General features: G+C 34.9%; 1 protein-coding gene across 1 annotated transcript in view; it reads left to right on the top strand.

Annotated features, from left to right (window-relative positions):
- The window catches only part of LOC142976704 (uncharacterized), a 150,210-nt gene that overhangs the window by 114,546 nt on the left and 14,558 nt on the right, over positions 1-21,106 (top strand). The window contains exons 2-3 of the mRNA XM_076120213.1: positions 9,654-9,862; positions 12,952-13,087. Of these exons, the coding sequence (XP_075976328.1) occupies positions 9,654-9,862; positions 12,952-13,087 (345 nt within the window). The remainder of the gene's footprint in view (positions 1-9,653; positions 9,863-12,951; positions 13,088-21,106) is intronic.

Below are 21,106 nucleotides of genomic sequence, written 5' to 3'. Positions count from 1 at the left end.
GAAATAATAGTTTCTTTAAAATTACGCTAATAAAAAATAATGGAGCTGCGAAAAAGTTTTTTTAATAGTCGGTACGGGATCGGAACAAAATTATAGCCCCAATCTATACACTTAGCTTGCTACTGAAACCTGTAACTGAACTTATATTTTGGTGAATTTTTGATAGACAGTACTTTGTATTAATTTCTTTAAGACCTCCATACTGGTTCGAGTGATTGACACATTGTCATGTCTAACATTGCATACGGAAGTCGTGGGTTCAATTCCCTCGCAAAAGGAATAAATCTGGTCTATAAATAGCTATTTCCTGCTATTTACTGCTGTTTGTAAAATTAAAAACTAGTCCTTAGTGCGAAAGCCTTTACTACAAAAAAAATTAAGTACACTTCTTTCAAAAACAGATAAACTTTCTTCAAAGTTCTACATACCATCACCAAACCTAATTCATAAAGTCCTTAGCATCTATTCATGCACATGGTTCCGATCGTGTTTTATTTAAACGCAACCTATATTCGGAGTATGATACAGTGGGAGTGGACCCGCACATTATTAATTAATATCGGCACGGCGAGGCGACAGCCAGCGCCACCTGTCGGCCAAACCGGGAATTACTGGTGCAAATGTATTCGATACATCCGTTTGTGCATAGTTTCTTAGAATTTCATTAATAACTGATATTTGCCCAGTGGGATAAACAAACTGGCTTGAAAATACTGCTAGAATGTGAATTTATTGTCCTCTTTATCATACCTGTTTTAAAAATGATTGAATTGAATAATGTCAGAAACTAAAAAGAATTACTTACTATATTTTACTATTATTTTTTAATTTTATGTTTGCAGTGTTTAGCTACTAGTCAAAAGTGAAATTAAGAAGAACTTGAGTTTACCACGCTGACCAATAACGGGCTTAGGACATTTCTTTATTATTTCATAGTTTAATTTTTTACAGTTATAAAATAAACTTCCAGACATTGCTACTTACATAACAGGTTCCTTAAGTTATTATAGTACAAACATTTTGTAAGAATCGTACCAAGTGGTGTTCATTGGTGTCTGCCTATTCTAATGGGAAAAAGGCGCAATTTTATGTTTGTATAATAATATTTTTATAATAACAGTTTTGTGACGTAATTTAGATTTAAAGCTGCAGAAGCTAAACAATTATATTTGCTGTCTTGTGACTCAATTTCCTATGAATCAGAACAGTCGAATCAAAGCAGCACATCATCTAAAATTAGTATTTCTCATTAACTGCTTTAATGAACAATCCGATTAGAATGTTGACGCGATTGCTTGCATTTGTCGTTTTCTGAGTATAAGTAGCTTTGCCTGTATGTCTCGGCGAGCTATAATTGATACTTTTAACAGTAATTGCACCTTTGGCGCAAAAGTTAACGTGGTTACCTTGCTGTGATAATGGTAGTGTCGCATGAGTTAGGTTCGATTCCCACTCGGGCTAAATATTTGTGTAATGAGCACGAGTATCCGCCTGCTGTAGTATAAAGTTCTGCTTAGTATTGAATCAGATGACCGTGTGTGAATTGTCTATTTGATGATCATTTTTTTTTTACTTTGAAGCAATCGATCACTACATCGAATTGTACGGGAGTAGCCAAAATAAAAATACATAGACCGTTTAATTTTTCTTGCATGGATTTGATTGGAAGTTGTTGTTCTTTACTCATAAACCACCAAATTCGATAATTCGGTTTGACTAAAGCACAAATCCGTTTATTTCATTAATGGTACAGTAAGACTATAGTTCCTAGCTATATAACAAACAGCCTACGTCTAAAACCACATGTCAAACAAACTCTATTTGTGTATAGCCTAGGCCTCGTGTATTTTCTATGCAAATATACTAAAGCTTATCATTTGAGTCAATTCTTGATTTGATTTTCTGTTTAATTGTATTTCTAGACCAGGGGTTCCCAACCTTTTCTTAGTCCGGGACCACTTTTATAAAAATAAAGTGTAATAATCATCCTGAAAATGTTTAATTTTAAAATAATTCGCGGACCATATTTTGAATGTCATGGACCACTAGCGGTCCGCGGTGCACTGGTTGGGAACCACTGCTCTAGACAAAGTTGTCTTTAAAATTAAAGCGTAACTGGTCGTAGGTTTGAACCCTAGGCAACAATGTCTTTTCGTTTATTCTGAGGCTGAACGGGAGGAGATCCTCGCCTAGCAGTAGAAGTCAAGGGTTAAAAAAGGTTTATGAGGCATTTTTTTCGATACTTGTAAGTTCGTAAAAATTAATAAAATCGCGTCAAAAAAATCAAAATTCGGGCGTTGGGTGTCAATTTAGCTGAGCAAAGATCACTCAAATACACTATTTTCAGTAAGGTACAAGTTAGGGATAAATAACTGTATTGCCTAGCTCTAAACAAACAGCCTACGTCTAAAACCACACATCAAACAATCCTATTTGTGTACAAGTCTAGCAACGTGTACACTGTACACTTCCATGCAAATATACTTGAAGCTTATCACAAAGTGTATCAAACATCTGCGGCACATAACTTCATTTGTTCAATAAGATATTAATAAACTTGACACGTGCTCGTTTTGTACCAGGCGGATTTATATTGATCTTGTTATTGGCGTCAAATGTAGAGCTTGGAGGCAATTTTTAGTTGGTCCCTGTAGTTTTGGATATTTGGTAGACTCTGTGGCGCGGTCGGTAGTGTGTCTGACTGTAGATTCTGAGGTCTCGAGTTCATTTCCCGGGTCGGGTAATGTGCTATTGGTTTAGAGCTTTGTTAATAGTAGTCTGGAGTTTGGTAGTGCATCAGGTAAATGGTAGTACGCTAAAATTGTTAGTGACAAAACGCAGGTATTTCATATAACTTCGGGTTATAGTACTGTAACTTATCACAAAGTGTATCAAACATCTGTGGTAAGTTCATTTGTTCAATAAGATATTAATAAACTTGACACGTGCTCGTTTTGTACCAGTCGGGTTTATTTGATCTTGTTATTGGCGTCAAATGTAGAGCTTGGAGGCAATTTTTAGTTGGTCCCTGTAGATATGGATATTTGGTAGACTCTGTGGCGCGGTCGGTAGTGTATCTGACTTCAGATTCTTAGGTCTTGGGTTCGTTTCCCGGGTCGGGTAAAGTGCTATTGGTTTAGAGTATTGTCAAAAGTAGTCTGGAGTTTGGTAGTGCACCAGATAAATGGCAATAGACTAACATTGTTAGCGTCAATCGCGGGTGTATTTCATATAACTTCGGGTTATAGTACTGTAACTTATCACAAAGTGTATCAAACATCTGCGGTACATAACTTCATTTGTTCAATAAGATATTAACAAACTTGACACGTGTGCGTTTTGTACCAGTTGGGGTTATTTGATCTTACTATTGGAGTCAATGTTGTGTTTGAGTTGATTTCTATAGATAGTCATATAAAACCGAAAATGACTTGTGACTGTGCCTGTTCAAGACACCTCCCGCACTAAGATTTGCTCTTGTGTCATAGGGACTACAACAAACATACAAACAACGGACACAGAGTACAACCAGACTCGAAACAATTATATCTAGATCTCAGAAATAATTGTTAGTGTTGTTGTTCGATTGTGAATCGAACCCACGATCTTTCAACGCAATGGCATCACAAATAGCAGCGTGGCGACCTGAACCACTGCGCCACGGCGACAGTCATAACTTTAAGGCACTGTATTAATTAAACAAAAACTATATCAAGAATTGTAGTACACCTAATTTTTAGACGGCATACCAACAGTAACAAAACATAAGTACATGCAAATAAAAAACACATACTCACGCCACAGCCCATTAGCAACCTGGTGAAGAGAGAAAATTCGATTTTGTTACACAACCCTAAAAGCTTATATCCTTGATACCACAGAGATCCAGTTTCAGGGATGACACGAGGTTGATTTATCCGTTTTCTACGTGGCGACTGTTGTATGACCTCCGTGACCTATACAATATATACTGCCTATATTTTTGTACTGAAATTCTAGCTTGTTTTTCTTTTATCTTCGCCTGTGTTTAAAGGATTAGCTAACTGAGCGATGAGAATGAATTGGGAGTGTATGTTATTTTTGTTGTTTTTTGCTAACAGTTCGTGATAAAGGATTTAAATCTATTATTTGACTTGGCGGGTGCCAAATAATTTGGCTATGTATGTAATAGATTACACATATGATTATAAGGGAGAACACAGCCGGAGGTGTTTAGGGTTATATTTTTTCAAATTTCGGCATCTACAATATTAGTCGTATCGTTATGTATAATAGGAGTCGAACCTATTTTAATATATTATACCTAGGCTCACATTTTTAATGAAAACACGCACTTATAAACTATCACACATAAGAAAAACTTTTAAAGTAACGAACATGGTCATATAACTTAATACAATACTATGATGATGACGTATTTGATTAAAACATTCCTTCGAAACAGTTCCAAACATAATTAAACGTAATTGATTCATTTGCAAATGTGATATCTTAATTAAATAACACAAGCCTCAGACTTCTATCACTTCATCTCCAACTCAAAGATACATAAAGACACGCCCACACTCACCCCACATAACCTCGAAAATTAATTTCCTAATAAGAGCACCGCAATTATTGAAGTGAAACACATCTAATTTGCGAATGTATTTCAAGAACTCAACATTTTGTTTCACCACAAACATTCGGAGCACAAAGTGTGGTAACGCCCTTAACTTTAGTTAGTTGTTCAGCTTTGATATATCAAACTCAGAAAGAGAATCTCTTTGATATCAGTGAACAATTTGATATACCAATTATTACTATAGATGGCTTGTGTTCGAGTTTTTAATGATGTTCAATGTTTTGAAGGACAAAAAGTGAAATTTAAGGGCGCTGAAATTTTTGGTAAAGTTTTGTGGCGATGAAGGAAACATTGTGATCTTTAAGATTTAACAGTTCATTTATTTCAACCAACAGTATGTTTGTGTCTTTTGTTTGTTTGTAAAAGCCACAAAGATACATGACCATTAACAGTTGTAAGTGCGAGAGTTGTCATAAGTAAAAGAACTCCAGAAGTGATGAAACCGGGGCGAAATAGTTTCAAACTATTTTTCTCACAGTAAAGAAATTAGTCATAAAATAAAACATACCTTATTTCGTATAAAAAAGAAACAAACCTTTATTTTTCCCAAAAACTATTTAGATAAATAATAAGATAGTGAGGAAACCACTTTGTACTAAACGTTAAAAAATAAATCTTTCTGATAGTACCTCTATAATACTCTTTTTCTTTTTTTTCTGGATACAGCTCCCGCACTAAGAATTGCTCTTGTGTCGCCGAAACAAATATTTGTGGATAACACAAATATTTGTTTCGTATGGGAATCGAACCCACGACCTCCCAACGCAAAAGTAGCAACGTGGCGACCCAAACTACTGTGCCATAGAGGCAGTCAAAGTAAGAATACCTATTTCTATGGAAACAAAGCAAACACGTGTTATATCTAATCAATTCAAAGATTGAATTTCTAAGAAAATCTAACAAAAAGAATTTTTATTGAATTAGGCTTCAACTATTACAAGGTTGAAAACAAGACAGGGATTCAGACGGTAAAGTCGGAAAAGTACTTAGTTTTATTTGTTTGTTGTAGAAGAAAACTATTTGTGAATAGGTCAACTTTTGATAATGTATTTATATTCTACGCGTGTTCTATTTTTCAAAAAACCAATGAATGTTACTATTATGTGTAGTGCAGCAGTGCACTGTAGTCTAGTCAGATGTACATAACACAGGTTTAAACCTCAATGGGTTTTTGTTGCTAGTATTATTGTTGTTATTCTTTGTTGAAATGATAAATAATTAAAAAACAGAAATGTTCATACACAATGTTGCGCCTATTATGCCCAAGGTGTAGTCAGAAGTTTATAAAATACACCTATGTTTCGCCATTAACAATTTTAATCGCGTATAATAGGGAGCAAGTCTATTACCAGCTTATAACCAAAACAAGAAGAAGCTTACCACATCATTTTTAATGTCAAAAATTACGGAAATTGACCCAAACCTAGATTTTGAAAAGTTACACGAACACTTTGTTAAAAAATAGTTTATGTTTCTACGTTTGTAGAGTCTCCCGTCACTTACTATAAATAACTTAATATTCTACAAAAAAATATAACGTAAAAATATGCCCTGAAAAATATCTACTAACCCTAAACTCAGCGGCAAATATTTTATATTTTATTGTTCTCGGTCAGACAATATGCGTCATGTCTCATAAGAGTAATACGACAATCCATCTAAGTTTCCTTATAGGCCTCTATTAGATATCCAAGAAATGCGATCATACTTTGTCATTCGATTTTAGGGTTCCTCACTCAGAGCGTAAAAACGAGACCGTATGACTGAGGCCACTGTCAGTTTGCTTTTACCACCAGGCTATTAGGTATCACAGGAGCAGTCGAAAGCCTATTTAATTGTAGCTTTATTAAGAACGAACGACTTAATAATATAATAAAAAATATTTAAGGAGTGGTCTCATACAACAACTGATTGTTTCTTTTTACTGTTTATAGCTAGTTTCCGCCATTTCGTTCAAGTGAATAGAATTCTCGGGAAAAAAATATCTTATATATTAATCTAAGTTGTAAACCATCTATGTACAAACTTTCATCCGCTCATTAACTTTATCGTAATTGTGTCACAATATTTAAACTATCACATTCCCAGCTTAAGTTCGATGCTACGGACCCTTACGCACACAAATCCTTCTCGCACTTATTCTTTTTTTCGTTCTATTGTAAGTTGAAAGAGCAACGTGATATCTTATGACGTCAAATGGCAGTATTTGACGATTTATTGAGCCGATTCAAGTGGCTTTGTTTAAGGATACGTATGTGGGATCTTGCTAGCTTATATTGAACTTGAAGATTCCTTCTTTGATTTACAATTGAGGCTCTTTTCAGGTTATTTGATTTGAAAGTACTTGTGATTTCGTACTTGGAAGTTCGGAAGTAAATCTTTGTTTTATTTGTAGAAGATAAAATCTCAGTCTTTAATAAGTCTAGATAGTAGTTGAATATTAGAATGAAACGGTAGTTAAGTCATTTGTTGGTTTTCTCAATAATATGTACTTAAAAGTCTTACAACTTAATATACAGTCTTGGCACGCAATATTTATCTAGATTATAAATAATTATTCTGTGTATTTTCAAACAAAACCACCGTCAGCTGCATAGGACTACGGGCCACAGAAGAACTAAATTCTAAATGTTGTATTTCTCCGGCACCCGTAACCTAGTAATCGATATTTACTTAGCAAATTAATTCATTGTCTGGTTTATCAAGTTAAAGTACCCATATTATGTTTCCAAAGCATTTTCCATACAAAAGAATTTCCAAAACTTAAAACTAATATAAACATCACGACATTGCAGGTGAAAACTAGTATATTTTAAAATGAAATCTCAGTTGAAGTGAAGTCTCGTAACGCGTCGACATTTAAGAAATATCATTTAAAGTTCTGCCATGAAAGGAAACTCTTTCCTGCAATGCATATGAAATGCTCACGTTTGCATTAATGCTGGGAATCAGCGAGTCGATTATGATAACACTAGCGCAGATACCAAAGAGAATGGTACATAAATCATGTTTGTAACACACTAGTTTTTACCCGCGAATATGTCCACATTTTCCAGGACAAAATAGAATTGTATACGTTAATTCAAATAACAAACTATCTATGTGTCAAATTTCATCAAAATCTGTTCAGTAGTTCTGAGGTATTTGATTAACAACCGTATAATTCAAACTTTAGTTTCTACGTTTAGCTGAGTAGCCCGATTACTACTATCAACTATCAACAACAAATTAGCTATAAAGATAAATATTTATTTACTGCGTATGTACATACATAGGATGTTACGATTAGTGTTAGATTAACAGTATATAAAGAGCAGTACCTCAATTCTGTACAACTATCGAGTACCGACAACCGGCTAGCTATCGAAATTTTGACATTTAGAATGTACTGCCAAAATGTTTCCTACGACACCCGCCAGAGGCGCTGATCAGATTTTCATACAAAATTTCTCGATGACAGTTCGGTTGTCGGTAGTCGATAGTAGTAGAGAATCGAGGCACAGATGTGCAATTTTTAAATCGACTTTGAAAAAGGAAGCGGTTCTCAATTCGACTTTTTTTTAAATTTAAAGACAAGCTACCGTAGTTATTGTTTTTTTTTATGTTCATTTTAAATGTCAAGTTCTCGATACTCTGTAGTATCGACTAGAAAATCGGCCCACATGTTCCCAAAGAGCAAATTCAATAAATCATGTTTATGACACGTGATATTTGTTTGAAATACTTGAAAGGTTCAATTTCGAATACCGAGAGAAATGTATGAGAATAGAAAATGAAATTCTATGACTAATGTTTATAATTTATACCTTTTGACATTTCAGGTCATTGAACCCTCTGTAAGTTCGTCTCAATGTTATTTGTATTCATTAATCATGACTTTTCAATAGATTAGTATTTTGTTAGAGGATTCGAGTTCATTAGAATATTACTATTATGATTTAATATTTTAGGCCTCACTCTAAGGCCTTAACTGATGGTATATGTTACTTAGACTCGTAGTTGGGATAAAAGCTATAAAGAGCCGATTTCGCGTAATTTTATTGGTTCTGGCAAATTAGTTGATTAACTTAAATGAGAAAAAAATGGTGATGAAGCCTTGTATGCTAAAATTTTACATATAATTCATATCTTGAGGACATGAAAATTAACCAACCCGCATTTGGCCAGCGTGGCAGACTCAAGGCCTAAACCATCCCTTTTTCGGGAGGATACCCTTGACCAGTAGTGGGACATCCACGGGTTATAAAGAGCTTCAATGTGGAAGCTTTAAAAAATAGAGCCAGCGTCGGTATCACAAGTTAAACAACATTAGGATTGTCTCTAATGTTATGGGTAAAGCTTATCCGTTACATATTTCAAAAATGTAGTTTGAGTACAAAAATGACACCGAACACCCAGTTTAGGAATCATTTCTTAAACTAAGATGAAAATGAAAAAGATCTTGTTAGTAACCTTCCAAAAGATTCATAACAATAGTTTCGAAGATAAATAAATATCGTTACAAGAATAAAACAACAACTAATCAATCAAATCTAGTCGTTCAACGAAATAACAAAAGAAAACCTACAATACTTGTAAAACAAAACCAATCATGAACTATTAGGGAAGGTTCATATCTGACGGAAGATGCGTCGGGCGTAACTTAACTAGCTTCGCACCGACGCATCATTGGTTGAGTGTGAACGGTCGAGTGTTTTTCTTTACTTTTGTCTGTTCTAGCGTTGCGCGACCGATAATACGCGACGTATGTTCCGTTAGATATGAGCCTTCACTTACAATAATTTTCCCCGTTTTTGTAACATTTTTTACTGATACTCTGCTCCTATTGGTCGTAACGTGATAATATATAGCCTTTAGCCTTCCTCAATAAATAGGCTATCTAACACTGAAAGAACGTTTCAAATCGGACCAGTAGTTCCTGAGATTAGCGCGTTCAAACAAACAAACAAACAAACAAACTCTTCAGCTTTATAATATTAGTATAGATTAGTATAGATCTTTTTATTTAAAAGAGCTCTTTCTCTTTCAGGTGTCACAAGCCTCCGAGACGTAGTCCTACTAGTAGAGCCATCTATCGTCATCCGTGGTGGAACAGCTGCCCTCATCTGCTCCAGAGACATGCAAGGCGCGCCGTTGTACTCCGTCAAGTGGTATAGAGGCAACCACGAGTTCTATAGGTATACACCTATGGAGGAACCAGATACGAGAGTCTTTGGTCTACCAGGGATCTATGTTGATGTAAGTATCTATATTATCTTTACTTCTATTATTTTGATAGCTTCCGTGGCGCAGTGGTTAAAGTGGTTTCCATGCCTCTACCAGTGCGTCGGGAGGTTTTGGGATCAATACCCACTAGGAACAAATTTTTGTGCGATTCACAAATAGTTGTTTCGGGTCTCTCATTCGGGTTCCCGTGCTAAGCTGGGACAGACCTAGTATTTTATATTTTTGCAATGATATGACTTTACTTCTCAAAAACCATATTAAAACATACTTATACAAACCTTGGCCGTAAGAAGTTTGTATTAAAATTTGAAAGTAAGGATACAGCAGTCGTTGTTGTTCCAGAATTTTATCAACCGTCTAAAAACGATTCTGTCTGTGTGGAAAAACTTTTTTTGTTAGTAATGTCGTTTCGCCCCTTTTGTAACTGCTAACTGTTTTTTTATTCATTTGTTGTCACTTCTTTAGTCAGTTAAGCTGTCTAACATTTATTCGTATGTTGTGAAACTGGCCCTTAGTCTGGCTTTTAACTTGTAGTAGCTAGTGGCTAGACACCCATAGCCAGGTGCGCTCACTGGTCAATAATCTGTGGGTTAAGCAAACCTTGGCGCATTCATTCGCATGAAGATCTTTGTCCTGGGCGTCTCCGTGCTTCGGAGGGTACGTTAAAATTCGTTCGTCAATTAGAATAGTAGTCATTAACCCACGTCAGAGGCCATTGGGCGGCTGGAGCAACTTGGACACTAGGTTGACCACTAACCATACGATAAGAAGAAGAAGCTAATAATAACGACAAAACTGAGATCATAAAATCTCATCATCAAAAACCTACAAAACTAAATTCTAAACCTAATTTCACATTCGAAACTAAATCCAACTGAACTCACTGAGCCATTAAAGTTTATAAATTATTCCAATTGTCCAATACTGGAATACGTACCATTCGAACTTACATAACAGGTAAAATTTCTCGTTTTATCGCGAAAGTTAAATGTTGCCACATAATCCCCTTGAATTTGGATCCACCCTGGAGTTACATAAAGATAATTAGGGTATTTACCTCCGAATATGCTCCTCTCTTCGGCAATAGCCTGGTATCCGTCTCGGCCCCTCTCTGGTAGATTAAAGATGCTATTACACGGATGGATAGCCCTCGATTGGTGCGATCTAATTCTTTGGAGTCACCTTCTACACAAACGATCTTTGTTCAATTATTGAGTCGGATTAGGGTAGTGCATAATGGCGTGCGGTTTTTCGATCTTTCCTTTGTTTGTAACAGTTTTCTTAGGTGCTATTTGTATTCATGTTGGCGTAATTGGATTAGCAGAGGGTCAATCACCAATCACTTGCGGTTCGGTTATAGAGATGGTATCGTCGATTCTTGTATGGGAAATTAAACATAGTTTGTATCCGGAGATGGAAAATGTGTTGCCTCGCCTTGGATATAAACTGATTGTTTCATTAAAGTTCAGTTTCAGCAAATTGTGATGAAGCACTGTAATTCCACACTGCTGCTAAAGATTAAAGGAAAAATGCGAATCAGAATCTCAAATAAAATGCGACGTACATTTTCAATTTACTGTTTCTCTTTGTTGAGATTCAAGGTGTTACACACAAACAGTGACAATTTAAAACAAAGACCCTAACAATGCTCAAATTGAAAAACCAACTCAAAAAAGTTTCATTAGCCATTTAGCGCAATTTGGACGCGAAAGTGTGAATTTTAAAACAAAATCCACCACGTTTGAATATGGTCAGCGGAAAAAGGAGCACGTAAAAAGTTGCAAAAACGACAAAATCTACTACACATTGTGTACATGTTTGAAAAATATTCTGATACTCGCACTGACGTCACTGCTATATTCTCACTTTGCTAGATTGAATCGATAAAGACTGGATCGAGATTGAAAACGATTTTCGAGGGGCGATCCAGAGCGAGTGTACAGAACTATGTCTTCCTTTCATTACTACGAAATGAGGTTTTTCAGATCTCTTTTAGTATTATTCTCGTGGTGTTTAAAGGGGTGTCTGTTGATGCTTTTAAATCCATTCCGGAAATTTACTGCATCGGTTGCATTATGTTGAGTACTATTTGTTTTTTTATCTCAAACTGCGTTCGTGGATGAGAGGGTTTGCTAAATGGAGCGACGACATTTTCGGGAATTGTTGGGACGTTCAATGCAGCCTTGGGACCCCTCTTAGAGATGTTTATATGGGATGTGTTCAACGGTAATGTTCCTCGAATGAGAAGAGCGGTGATTTAATTCTGTACATTTGTTTACGATTTTTGGGTTTCTGAAAAACATTGCTTTGCATAAAGCTGACTCGGAATATTCAAACATAGCAAGAGTTTTTATAATGTTAGAGTTTTATACTTCTAAAAATGTATCTTTGAATATTATTCCTGACGATGAAAAAGTTCTCTGCCATTTTAAATTCAATGTGCAAGTGAAAGTTATGATTTCATTTTTAAACGTCAATAGATTTAGTTTACCATTTTGCTTTGCGAAGTTCAAACAATGCTTTATTGATAGATTGTTGATTACTTGTGCAACTGTGCTAGACACGTTTATTAAAACATATTACGAATGATTTATTTTGCTCAAGTGCTAGTCACACTCGTGTAACATCTGAAGTTATGATTTATCTTCATTTAAACAGAAAATATTTAAAAACTAAAATAGAAAGATGAAAACTCAGTCTGTCTTAAATACAAACTTATATATCACGCCTGTTTCCCCATAGAGGTAGGCAGAGATCAAAAAACACCACTTGGTACAATCTTTGCAAAACGTCTCCTGCTTTGTACAAAACAATATAAATAAACAATGCACTCAAAAATATATTCTTCTAAATGTATAAATACATATGTCTTTTAATCGAAAAATAACACAAAAAACGTATCAAAAAGTGAAGGCAAATATTTTTAACATAAAATGAAATCTCAAACTTAGATACTCACATTCGCATACTTTAAACCACAACATTTAAAGTGTCCTCAGAAAATTCTTCAAGAATTCAAAATTTTTATACTATCTTCCAGTCTCGTTTCAAGACTCGTAACCAAAATCCGTGTGTTTAAGATTTTGTACGGTAAATTTCAGATGAACAGGTCGAATGGCACTCAAGTCCTGTTAAGAAGATTGGACCTCAGCTTAGCGGGGAACTTCAGTTGTGAAGTGACTGCAGATTCGCCTTCCTTCGCCACGCAGATCGCCACCAAGTTCATTGATGTTATTGGTAAGAGAATTTTACTACATTTATTTTGGTGCTATCTTAGCGATACGTGTCTGGTTAATTTAAAAACAGAATTTAGAAAAATTATACTTATATAGAGACCTTTTGCGCGGAAGTCGCGTATACCACAACTACTGAAGATACATACTGCTGAACATAGCTACTGAAAATAGAGGCAACAGTCCTGAAATGTGTAAGGCGGTTTTCACCACTTACGAATAGGAAATAAATACCTTAAAATTATTCTTCTAAGAAAATAACAGAAGAACCGATTTTAATTTGTTACTTTGAAGATAAAAGACGGTGCTAAAATGGAACTAAAACTTGCGTCTGCTCAAACAAATATAATATTCTTTTCATTTAATAACAAAACTAAATCGAGCAGCGCAAAAATATCTTTAAACAAAATAGTAACACCACCTCTATCTTCAATAAACACAACTCGATCCACTTTATCTTTACTCCCAGAAAATATAGAACAAACAGCAGCAAATTACCATCAGCGCCCGATAACTGAGTGCTGCACTAAATGTGTCTACGGTCTATAAGCGATTTAGTTCCACCACTAGTTTATGACTATCGTAACAGGTGGTGAAATTTGTCGCTATTTGAAAGCACCAGTAGCTCGATTCTCTACTAATATCGACTACTAACAACCGGCTTGTCATCGAGATATTTTGTATGAAAATCTGATCAGCGCCTCTGACGGGCATCGTAGAAACTATTTTGGCAGTACATTCTTAATGTCAAACTCTCGATACTCGACAGTACAGATAATACAGAATTGCGCTATAGCAGTTATTATTTGGTAGCAGTATAGAAATACATACTATTATTTTAATTTACCACCCTGAAGATTAATATGACTTTCATAAAATAGAACTAAAATTTGCATTTGCTTAAACAAAATTATTCTTTTGATTTCATAACAAAACTAAATCAAAAGTATCTATACAATAGCACGTCTATCTTCAATAAACACTACTCGATCCACTTTATCTTTACTCGCAGAAAATATAGAACAAACAGCAGCAAATTACCATCAGCGCCCGATAACTGAGACTAGTTTATGACTATCGTAACAGGTGGTGAAATTTGTCGCTATTTGAAAGCACCAACAGTTATTATTTGGGAGCAGTAAAAAATAAATACCTATAATTTTAGGTTACCACTCTGAAGTGACATGATGTTCATAAAATAGAACAAAAAATTGCGTTTGCTTAAAGAAAGTGCTCACGACGCTTTCGTCGGTAAAATTATAGCGTCGTAAGCAGGTTTTGATTTGTCGAGTATAGCCGACCACGGCGGTCAAAGGGTTAGACAAAATTATTCTTTTGATTTTATTACAAAACTAAATCAAAAGTATCTATACCACATAGCACGTCTATCTTCAATAAACACAACTCGATCCGCTTTATCTTTACTCCCAAAAAATATTGAACAAACAGCAGCAAATTACCATCAGCGCCCGATAACTGAGTGCTGCACTAAATGTGTCTGCGTTGTATAAGCGATTTAGTTCCACCACTAGTTTATGACTATCGTAACAGGTGGCGAAATTTGTCGCTATTTGAAAGCACCAGCAGTTATTATTTAGGAGCAGTATCCATTTTACGAGCTACATATTTTATGCAGCTATTTTGTTCGGGATAGTGTTAAAATTCTTTGGCATTAAACTATATGGTGTGTTTTATTAGATTGTAAATCATGGCCAGTTTGTTCAGTCGGTGGTGAAATTAGAAATTATGGTAATGTGGTGTTATTTGCTGATGAAAATTTAAATTATTATTTTAACAAATTATTCTGCCAATATGCTTTTAATGGCGCAGCGCAGTGGTTGAGGTGGTGGCCTCGCTGTTACCAGTGTGTTCCAGACACACTGATAACAGCGAGGCCGTGACCCCGAGGTCGTGGGTTCGATTCCCATTTCCCCGGAACAGGTATTTGTATTGTACTTTGTATCCGCTGTTTGTATATTAGTTTATGTTTCGCGGCACAAGAGCAATTCTTAGTGCGGGAGTTGTCTTTTAAGAAAAAAAAGTAAACATTTTGTGGTCTCCATTAGTCTCAAAAATCTTTTCCGGGTTTCTTTCGATTTAAGAACATGAACAATAATTTAAATCGAATCAAATTTTAAGAAGATAAGTCTTAATATAATGGCGTACACCCAAACGCATAGCAACAGCCATTCCTATATTGCCTGCTTCATAATGATGTTCCTATAGATTCTAGCTAGGCATTTAGATCCCTAGTAAGTATTGAATGAATTTTAATAAGGTCACATATGATTGATAGCCCATTATACCGAATTATTAATGTCAGCTTAGATTGATAGCTTTACGCGTTTTTATAGGATACGGAACTACCGATATGACATTTTGAAATGTCACATTTATCTATATTCCCTTTGTTAGTGAAGGCGCTCATAGCCAGTTGCACTCACCGGTCCGTAAACGATCTGTAGGTTAAACAACCCTTGACGAGATCATTTCATAGATGGGTGACCGCATAGTGGTATTTAAGCTAGGAGTCTCTGTGCTTGGAGGGCACGTTAAAAGTCAGTGCCGTTTGTTTTCAATGAAGATAACAGTGATTAAGCTATATCAAAGTCTTTTCGGATGGCTTGAACAACTTTGACACTAGGTTGACTACTAACCATACGATAAAATAAAATAAAAAACGTGTTCTAGTTTTCACTCTTTCCAAGTCTATTTTATTTATATTTTTGCTTGTAAAATATTCATACTGTTTTATGCTTAGCTATGTGTTTTGTCACTTTCTATCAAGTTTGAAATTATCTCAGAGTGAACAGGATAAAACATGGTACAGAGAATCCAACCTTATTTATAGCAGATTGTGTTTGTCCTGCAAAAAATATATTTTTACATGAAAAAGGGGAAAATATATAGGAAATAACTAAAATAAAATTCCGAAGTGTAATCTCAGATCATACAACAATGATGGATGTGTGTTTGCTGGCCTATGTCCAGCGGACAAACGCGATAGGTTGAAGGTTGGAATATATGTATGTTTGTTAGTTATATTATCCGATCGATGCAATATATAGAATACTAGCTGACCCGCGCAACTTCGCTTGCGTCACATAAGAAAGAATTAAAGAAAAATTCCCCGTTTTTGTAACATTTTTCGTTACTACTCCGCTCCTAATAGCCGTGATGTTATATAGCCTAAAGCCTTCTTCGATAAATGGTCTATCTAACACTGAAAGAATTTTTCAAATCGGAAAAGTAGTTCCTGAGATTAGCGCGTTCAAACAAACAAACAAACTCTTCAGCTTTATAATATTAAGTATAGATTTATCCAACAACACAGATTGGGTAAAAAACAAAACAAGCCTCTTAGGGATATTTTGTCCATCACGTAGTATCGAAATAAAATGTATAGACTGGTAAATTCTGTGTGTATGTCAAACTAGAGGCCGCCCGCGTCTTCGTCCACGTGGAAACTCTTCCCATGTAATTCCCGATCCATCGGGAACTTTGGGATAAACCTATGTGTTATTCAGGACTTCCGCTACCTATATAGCAAATTTCATCGTAATCGGTTCAGTAGTATTTGGGCGAAAGAGTACAAACATACATTCTTACAAACTTTACAATAGGATTTAGATGATCAAAAATGAAAGTGATGGCAAGGAATTAATGAAATACTACGAAAATATTTTCTTGAAATCTTCGTAACTGAACGATTCATTTTCTATTTTCATTTTAAATATGAATAAGTGAAAATCTTGTAAATACAAGTTATCCTCTAATATTATTTAATATTCTCGAGCTCAATTTTAACTTTAACCTAGTTTGAAATTAAACATCATTCAAATAAAGATGTTTCCTAACTTAGGTACTACATAAGATTGGGCACAGTTTAATTGATTCCGATTCTAATTAATTATACTGGTTTTAATTTTCTTTTGTACAGTATAAAGGAAAATTAAAACTAGTCTATCTTACTTTTGTTCAACATTTATTTTACTAATTTCTCCTCGTCTTCTTCTGTAGATGTGACAAATTTAATAAAAACTTATTCAAGGCTACAGAGCTATTCACCATTATTAACCATCGATAATCGAGAAATGTTGAATGTAAAATTGATCAACGCCCCTAGTGGCTGACGTGGGAACTAATTTTAAAGTACATTACAAATGTATACTCTCGATACTCGAAAATTCTGTCTGAGTATCACGCTACGGAAAAGCTTAGACTATCGACAAATTTTGAATGCAATACTGATCTGCACCCATAGCGTAGTTTGCAAAAACTCATATTTTGAAATAATTTTAAGTGTTAAAATTCGCCGGCAGATACTAAGAATGGCGCTACAGTAGCGCGATTCTGTACAGACGGCACTGTCGAGTATCGAAATTTTGACATTTAGAATGTACTGTCAAAATATTTCGTACGACATTCGTTAGAGACGCTGGTCAGATTTACAAAATTTTTGATGATAGATCGGTTGTCGGTAGTCGACAGTAGAAAAGAATCGAGCTACAGTATAGTCTGAGCTAGACTTCTAAAAATATTTCTATATTATGTTAAAATTTCAAATCGAGTGTTTTAGCAGATTTTTTTAACAGAGCAGTTAAAAAAATAAAAAATCAAAACGCCTTCAGATATTCTCTGACCTAATTGTGAAATCAACAAGAATAATTCACAGATGTAACTGTCTTCAACAAAATGACGACTTGGAGTACTTAATTACTATCTGTCGTTCAGAAATTTTAATTATCACATTTATAATTTTATAGTCCACGTCTTAAAACAAGCCTTAGTTATCTCGACTTAATTTAGTAGGAGTTTGTTCTTACGAATATTACATCTGAATGATAAAATAAAACTTTTAATTAACTAAGGAAAGCAAAGCGGTGCGACTGAGATTTAAATCAAGAAATTGGTGGAGATAGTTTTGAACAATAATTTAAATACGAAATTATCTTTCTGGGAATGAAGAACAAGCTTTCGACCACGTATTCGCCTGTATTTTATAAACATAATAATATATCGCCGATGGTTTTTTGAGAATCGCGGGTCACTAATGCTCTTACTTCTGAATTATGTCTAACCTCAGGCAGCCGCGAAACTTGCACAAGTCTCTCTACTAAGTCTTTGGGCTATAGAAATCATCTACATAGTTTTGGTCTTTAATCTGAGAACGTTGCTAACAAATATAGTTACTTATTTATCTATAATATTTGTGAAATTTTCGAAGTTCTTTGATCTAATTCTCGTGTATTGGCTTTCCAAAGCATTTTTGTGTTGTAAAATTTTATTAACCAGTGTGATCAATTCCTATTGCGGAAGTTGTCTAATGTGTTCTGTAAATGTCAATTTTATGTTTAAAAAACTTATCTGACTTAAAAATATTAACTTTTTTCTATAGTAAAATTTTACGTTATACCTACAATTTCCTCACTGATTCGCTTGTAAGGGACCGAAGTTGTCCTATTTACCGTAAAATGGTACTTTAGATTCAACGATTTTGCATAATTAAGCTCAAGTTTTATCTGCTCGTAACAACTTTATTGACCAATTTAATAAATGATAGGTACGATTTCGCTCCTCTTTAGACTCGTCATATTAAACCCAATGGTCATTTTGAAATTTCTGTCCCTTTCTTTCCCACATGCTCTCTTTCTATATTTCTCATCTAGATTCACGGTATGCGTCAAAACTTCAGATTAATAATAATCAAAAGTGCAAAATGAGCACCCTCATTTTACTAACTGGAGTTGGCAAGATACTGGGTGCTTACTGTCCACGCAGTCATTCTATAACTTCGTGGTGAGTCCATCCTGTTCTCGACTATGCTATGACTGAAAATTACTATTTAGTAGCAACGTTGATAGAATTTATTACTGCTATCTTGATCAGAAGGCTTGGAATTTTATAGCAGTTTCGATAGTGAGTTTGAAAATTAGCTTACTTTACTAAACTTTTCACTAAAAAAGTGGCTAAACTTAGTACAAGCAGCAATATTTTCTTCAAACTCAATAGTGCAGTAAGTCTTTGTAAAAACATCATTTCTACTCCGAGTCAGATTTAGTTGGCACATAAGCTTAGATTCGTATTTCTATCACATATTGCCGTTACGTTTCAAGAGCAAATACCGAACAAAAAACCATTGAACCAGCGTTTACTCAAAACTATATTAGAATCGTCGCTCTCTTCGTTCAGAGAAAACCAATTTCCGTATTTCTTCTTAGCAATTAAAGGTAAAATTTGAACGATATTTTACTTCACAATCAACGCTTCGTAAGGCCATTCACTGAGCAAATTAGATTTCAATTATCTCAAATTAAGGTACCTGGGTCAAATATGGCCGGGTAAAAAATATGGCCACATACTATTCGGCCTCATTATTCTGAACCTCAACAGCATGTTTTCATCACTTTAACCAATACTAGGACTAACAGGGCGCTAGACTGGTTGACAGGTACGCTACATTAGCGACCATTTCTGCCACATTATTTCTGTCTCCGAGGCGCAGTGGTTTAGGTCCCCACGCCACGACCATTGCATCGAGAAATCGTGGGTTTGATTCCCACACGGGACAATTATTTGTGCGGTCCACAAATATTTTTTTCGGGTCTGGTTGTACTTCTATTGCTTGTATGTTTGTAAAAGTCTCGCGACACACAGCAATTCCTAGTGAGGGAGTTGTCTTTAAAAAAAGATTGTGCATGAAATAATGACATGTGGCCATATTTGACCCAGGTACCTTATATTACGTTTCTATGTTTCTTGAGAATGTAATTATCTACATCCAGAAACAACCGTATATTTAAATTACCTCGACATACTTAATCCCGATTTCCGTAACGTTTTATGCGTACATAAAATCCCTTGTATCAGCAGTTATTTGTTCCCAAATTTGTATTTATTGACTATCGGGTAGGCTAACTTTAGGCATATTATTCTGGAGTTTATGGCCTGTTGTTGGAACTCTATTTGTGGTCGGTTTTAATACAGTTTTAACGTCTTGTTGTCAAACTTTGATCGTGATTTTGTATTGTAAAAAGTTTGCTAGTGTCATAAAGAATGGTTTAGAGTATAACATTTAGTTGAAGTTATGATCTTGGCTTGTTACTTATATTTAAGTGTGCCTTTGAGCTGCGTTTTGTGTATGAGTTCATTAAGTTCCTCAAATTTATTTTATGGTTTTTTAATAGTTTTTTGTGTCAATCAAAGAATCCGATTCTTACACATTCGACTTTATTTTGAAATCTTGTTAACTAGTTTCATTTATTTAGTCATGGTGTAATATATAGTTTGCCTAGTTAAGAAGTAGACTAATTCAAAAACTAATAATCTCATCAATCATTTCTAATAAGATTTGCTTCAACTCAATTTTACAAAGGCATGTTTCAGATTGTACGAAAGCTATGTTAATTTGACTTTTACATTCTAATCCTGGATTAAAATGTTCCTAAAAATGTTCTCCCTTATTCCAATCCCTTGATCGAGGTTGTCGTTGACCTAGAAATTTAGTACTTTTAGATATTGTTGCGAATATTCCGAAGTAACGAATTCCCTACCAGTAAATATTTCGAACTAGAAGCCGCCCGCGACTTCGTCCGCATAGAAACCCTTCCCGTGTAAATCTCGATCCCCCGGGAACTCCGGAATAAAAGTAGCCTATGTGTTATTTTGGGTCTTCAGCTACCTATATAGCAAATTTCATCGTAATCGATTCAATAGTATTTGCGTGAAAAAGTAACAAACATACATACATACTCACAAACATTCACATTTATAATATTAGTAGAATAAAACCTACACGATGTTCTTGATACTTTTTTGGATAGAAATTCGTTGCAATATTTTTTCGCCGACATTTCTGGTGGATATTTTATACCGTACTAGCTGACCCGCGCAGCTCCGCTCACGCTTTCTTCTATAGCCGACCCGGCAGACTTCGTACTGCCTCATCGATAAATAAAATACCTAATCTTTTGTATAAAATGATTTTAAAACAAACAAATCGAATCTGTATTTAATAAAAAGT

The sequence above is a fragment of the Anticarsia gemmatalis genome, chromosome 11 (assembly GCF_050436995.1).
Source record: "Anticarsia gemmatalis isolate Benzon Research Colony breed Stoneville strain chromosome 11, ilAntGemm2 primary, whole genome shotgun sequence".
NCBI classification, from domain to species: Eukaryota; Metazoa; Arthropoda; class Insecta; order Lepidoptera; family Erebidae; genus Anticarsia; species Anticarsia gemmatalis.
The sequence above is the reverse complement of the archived record's forward strand: the minus strand, read 5'-3'. Positions and strand labels throughout refer to the sequence as shown.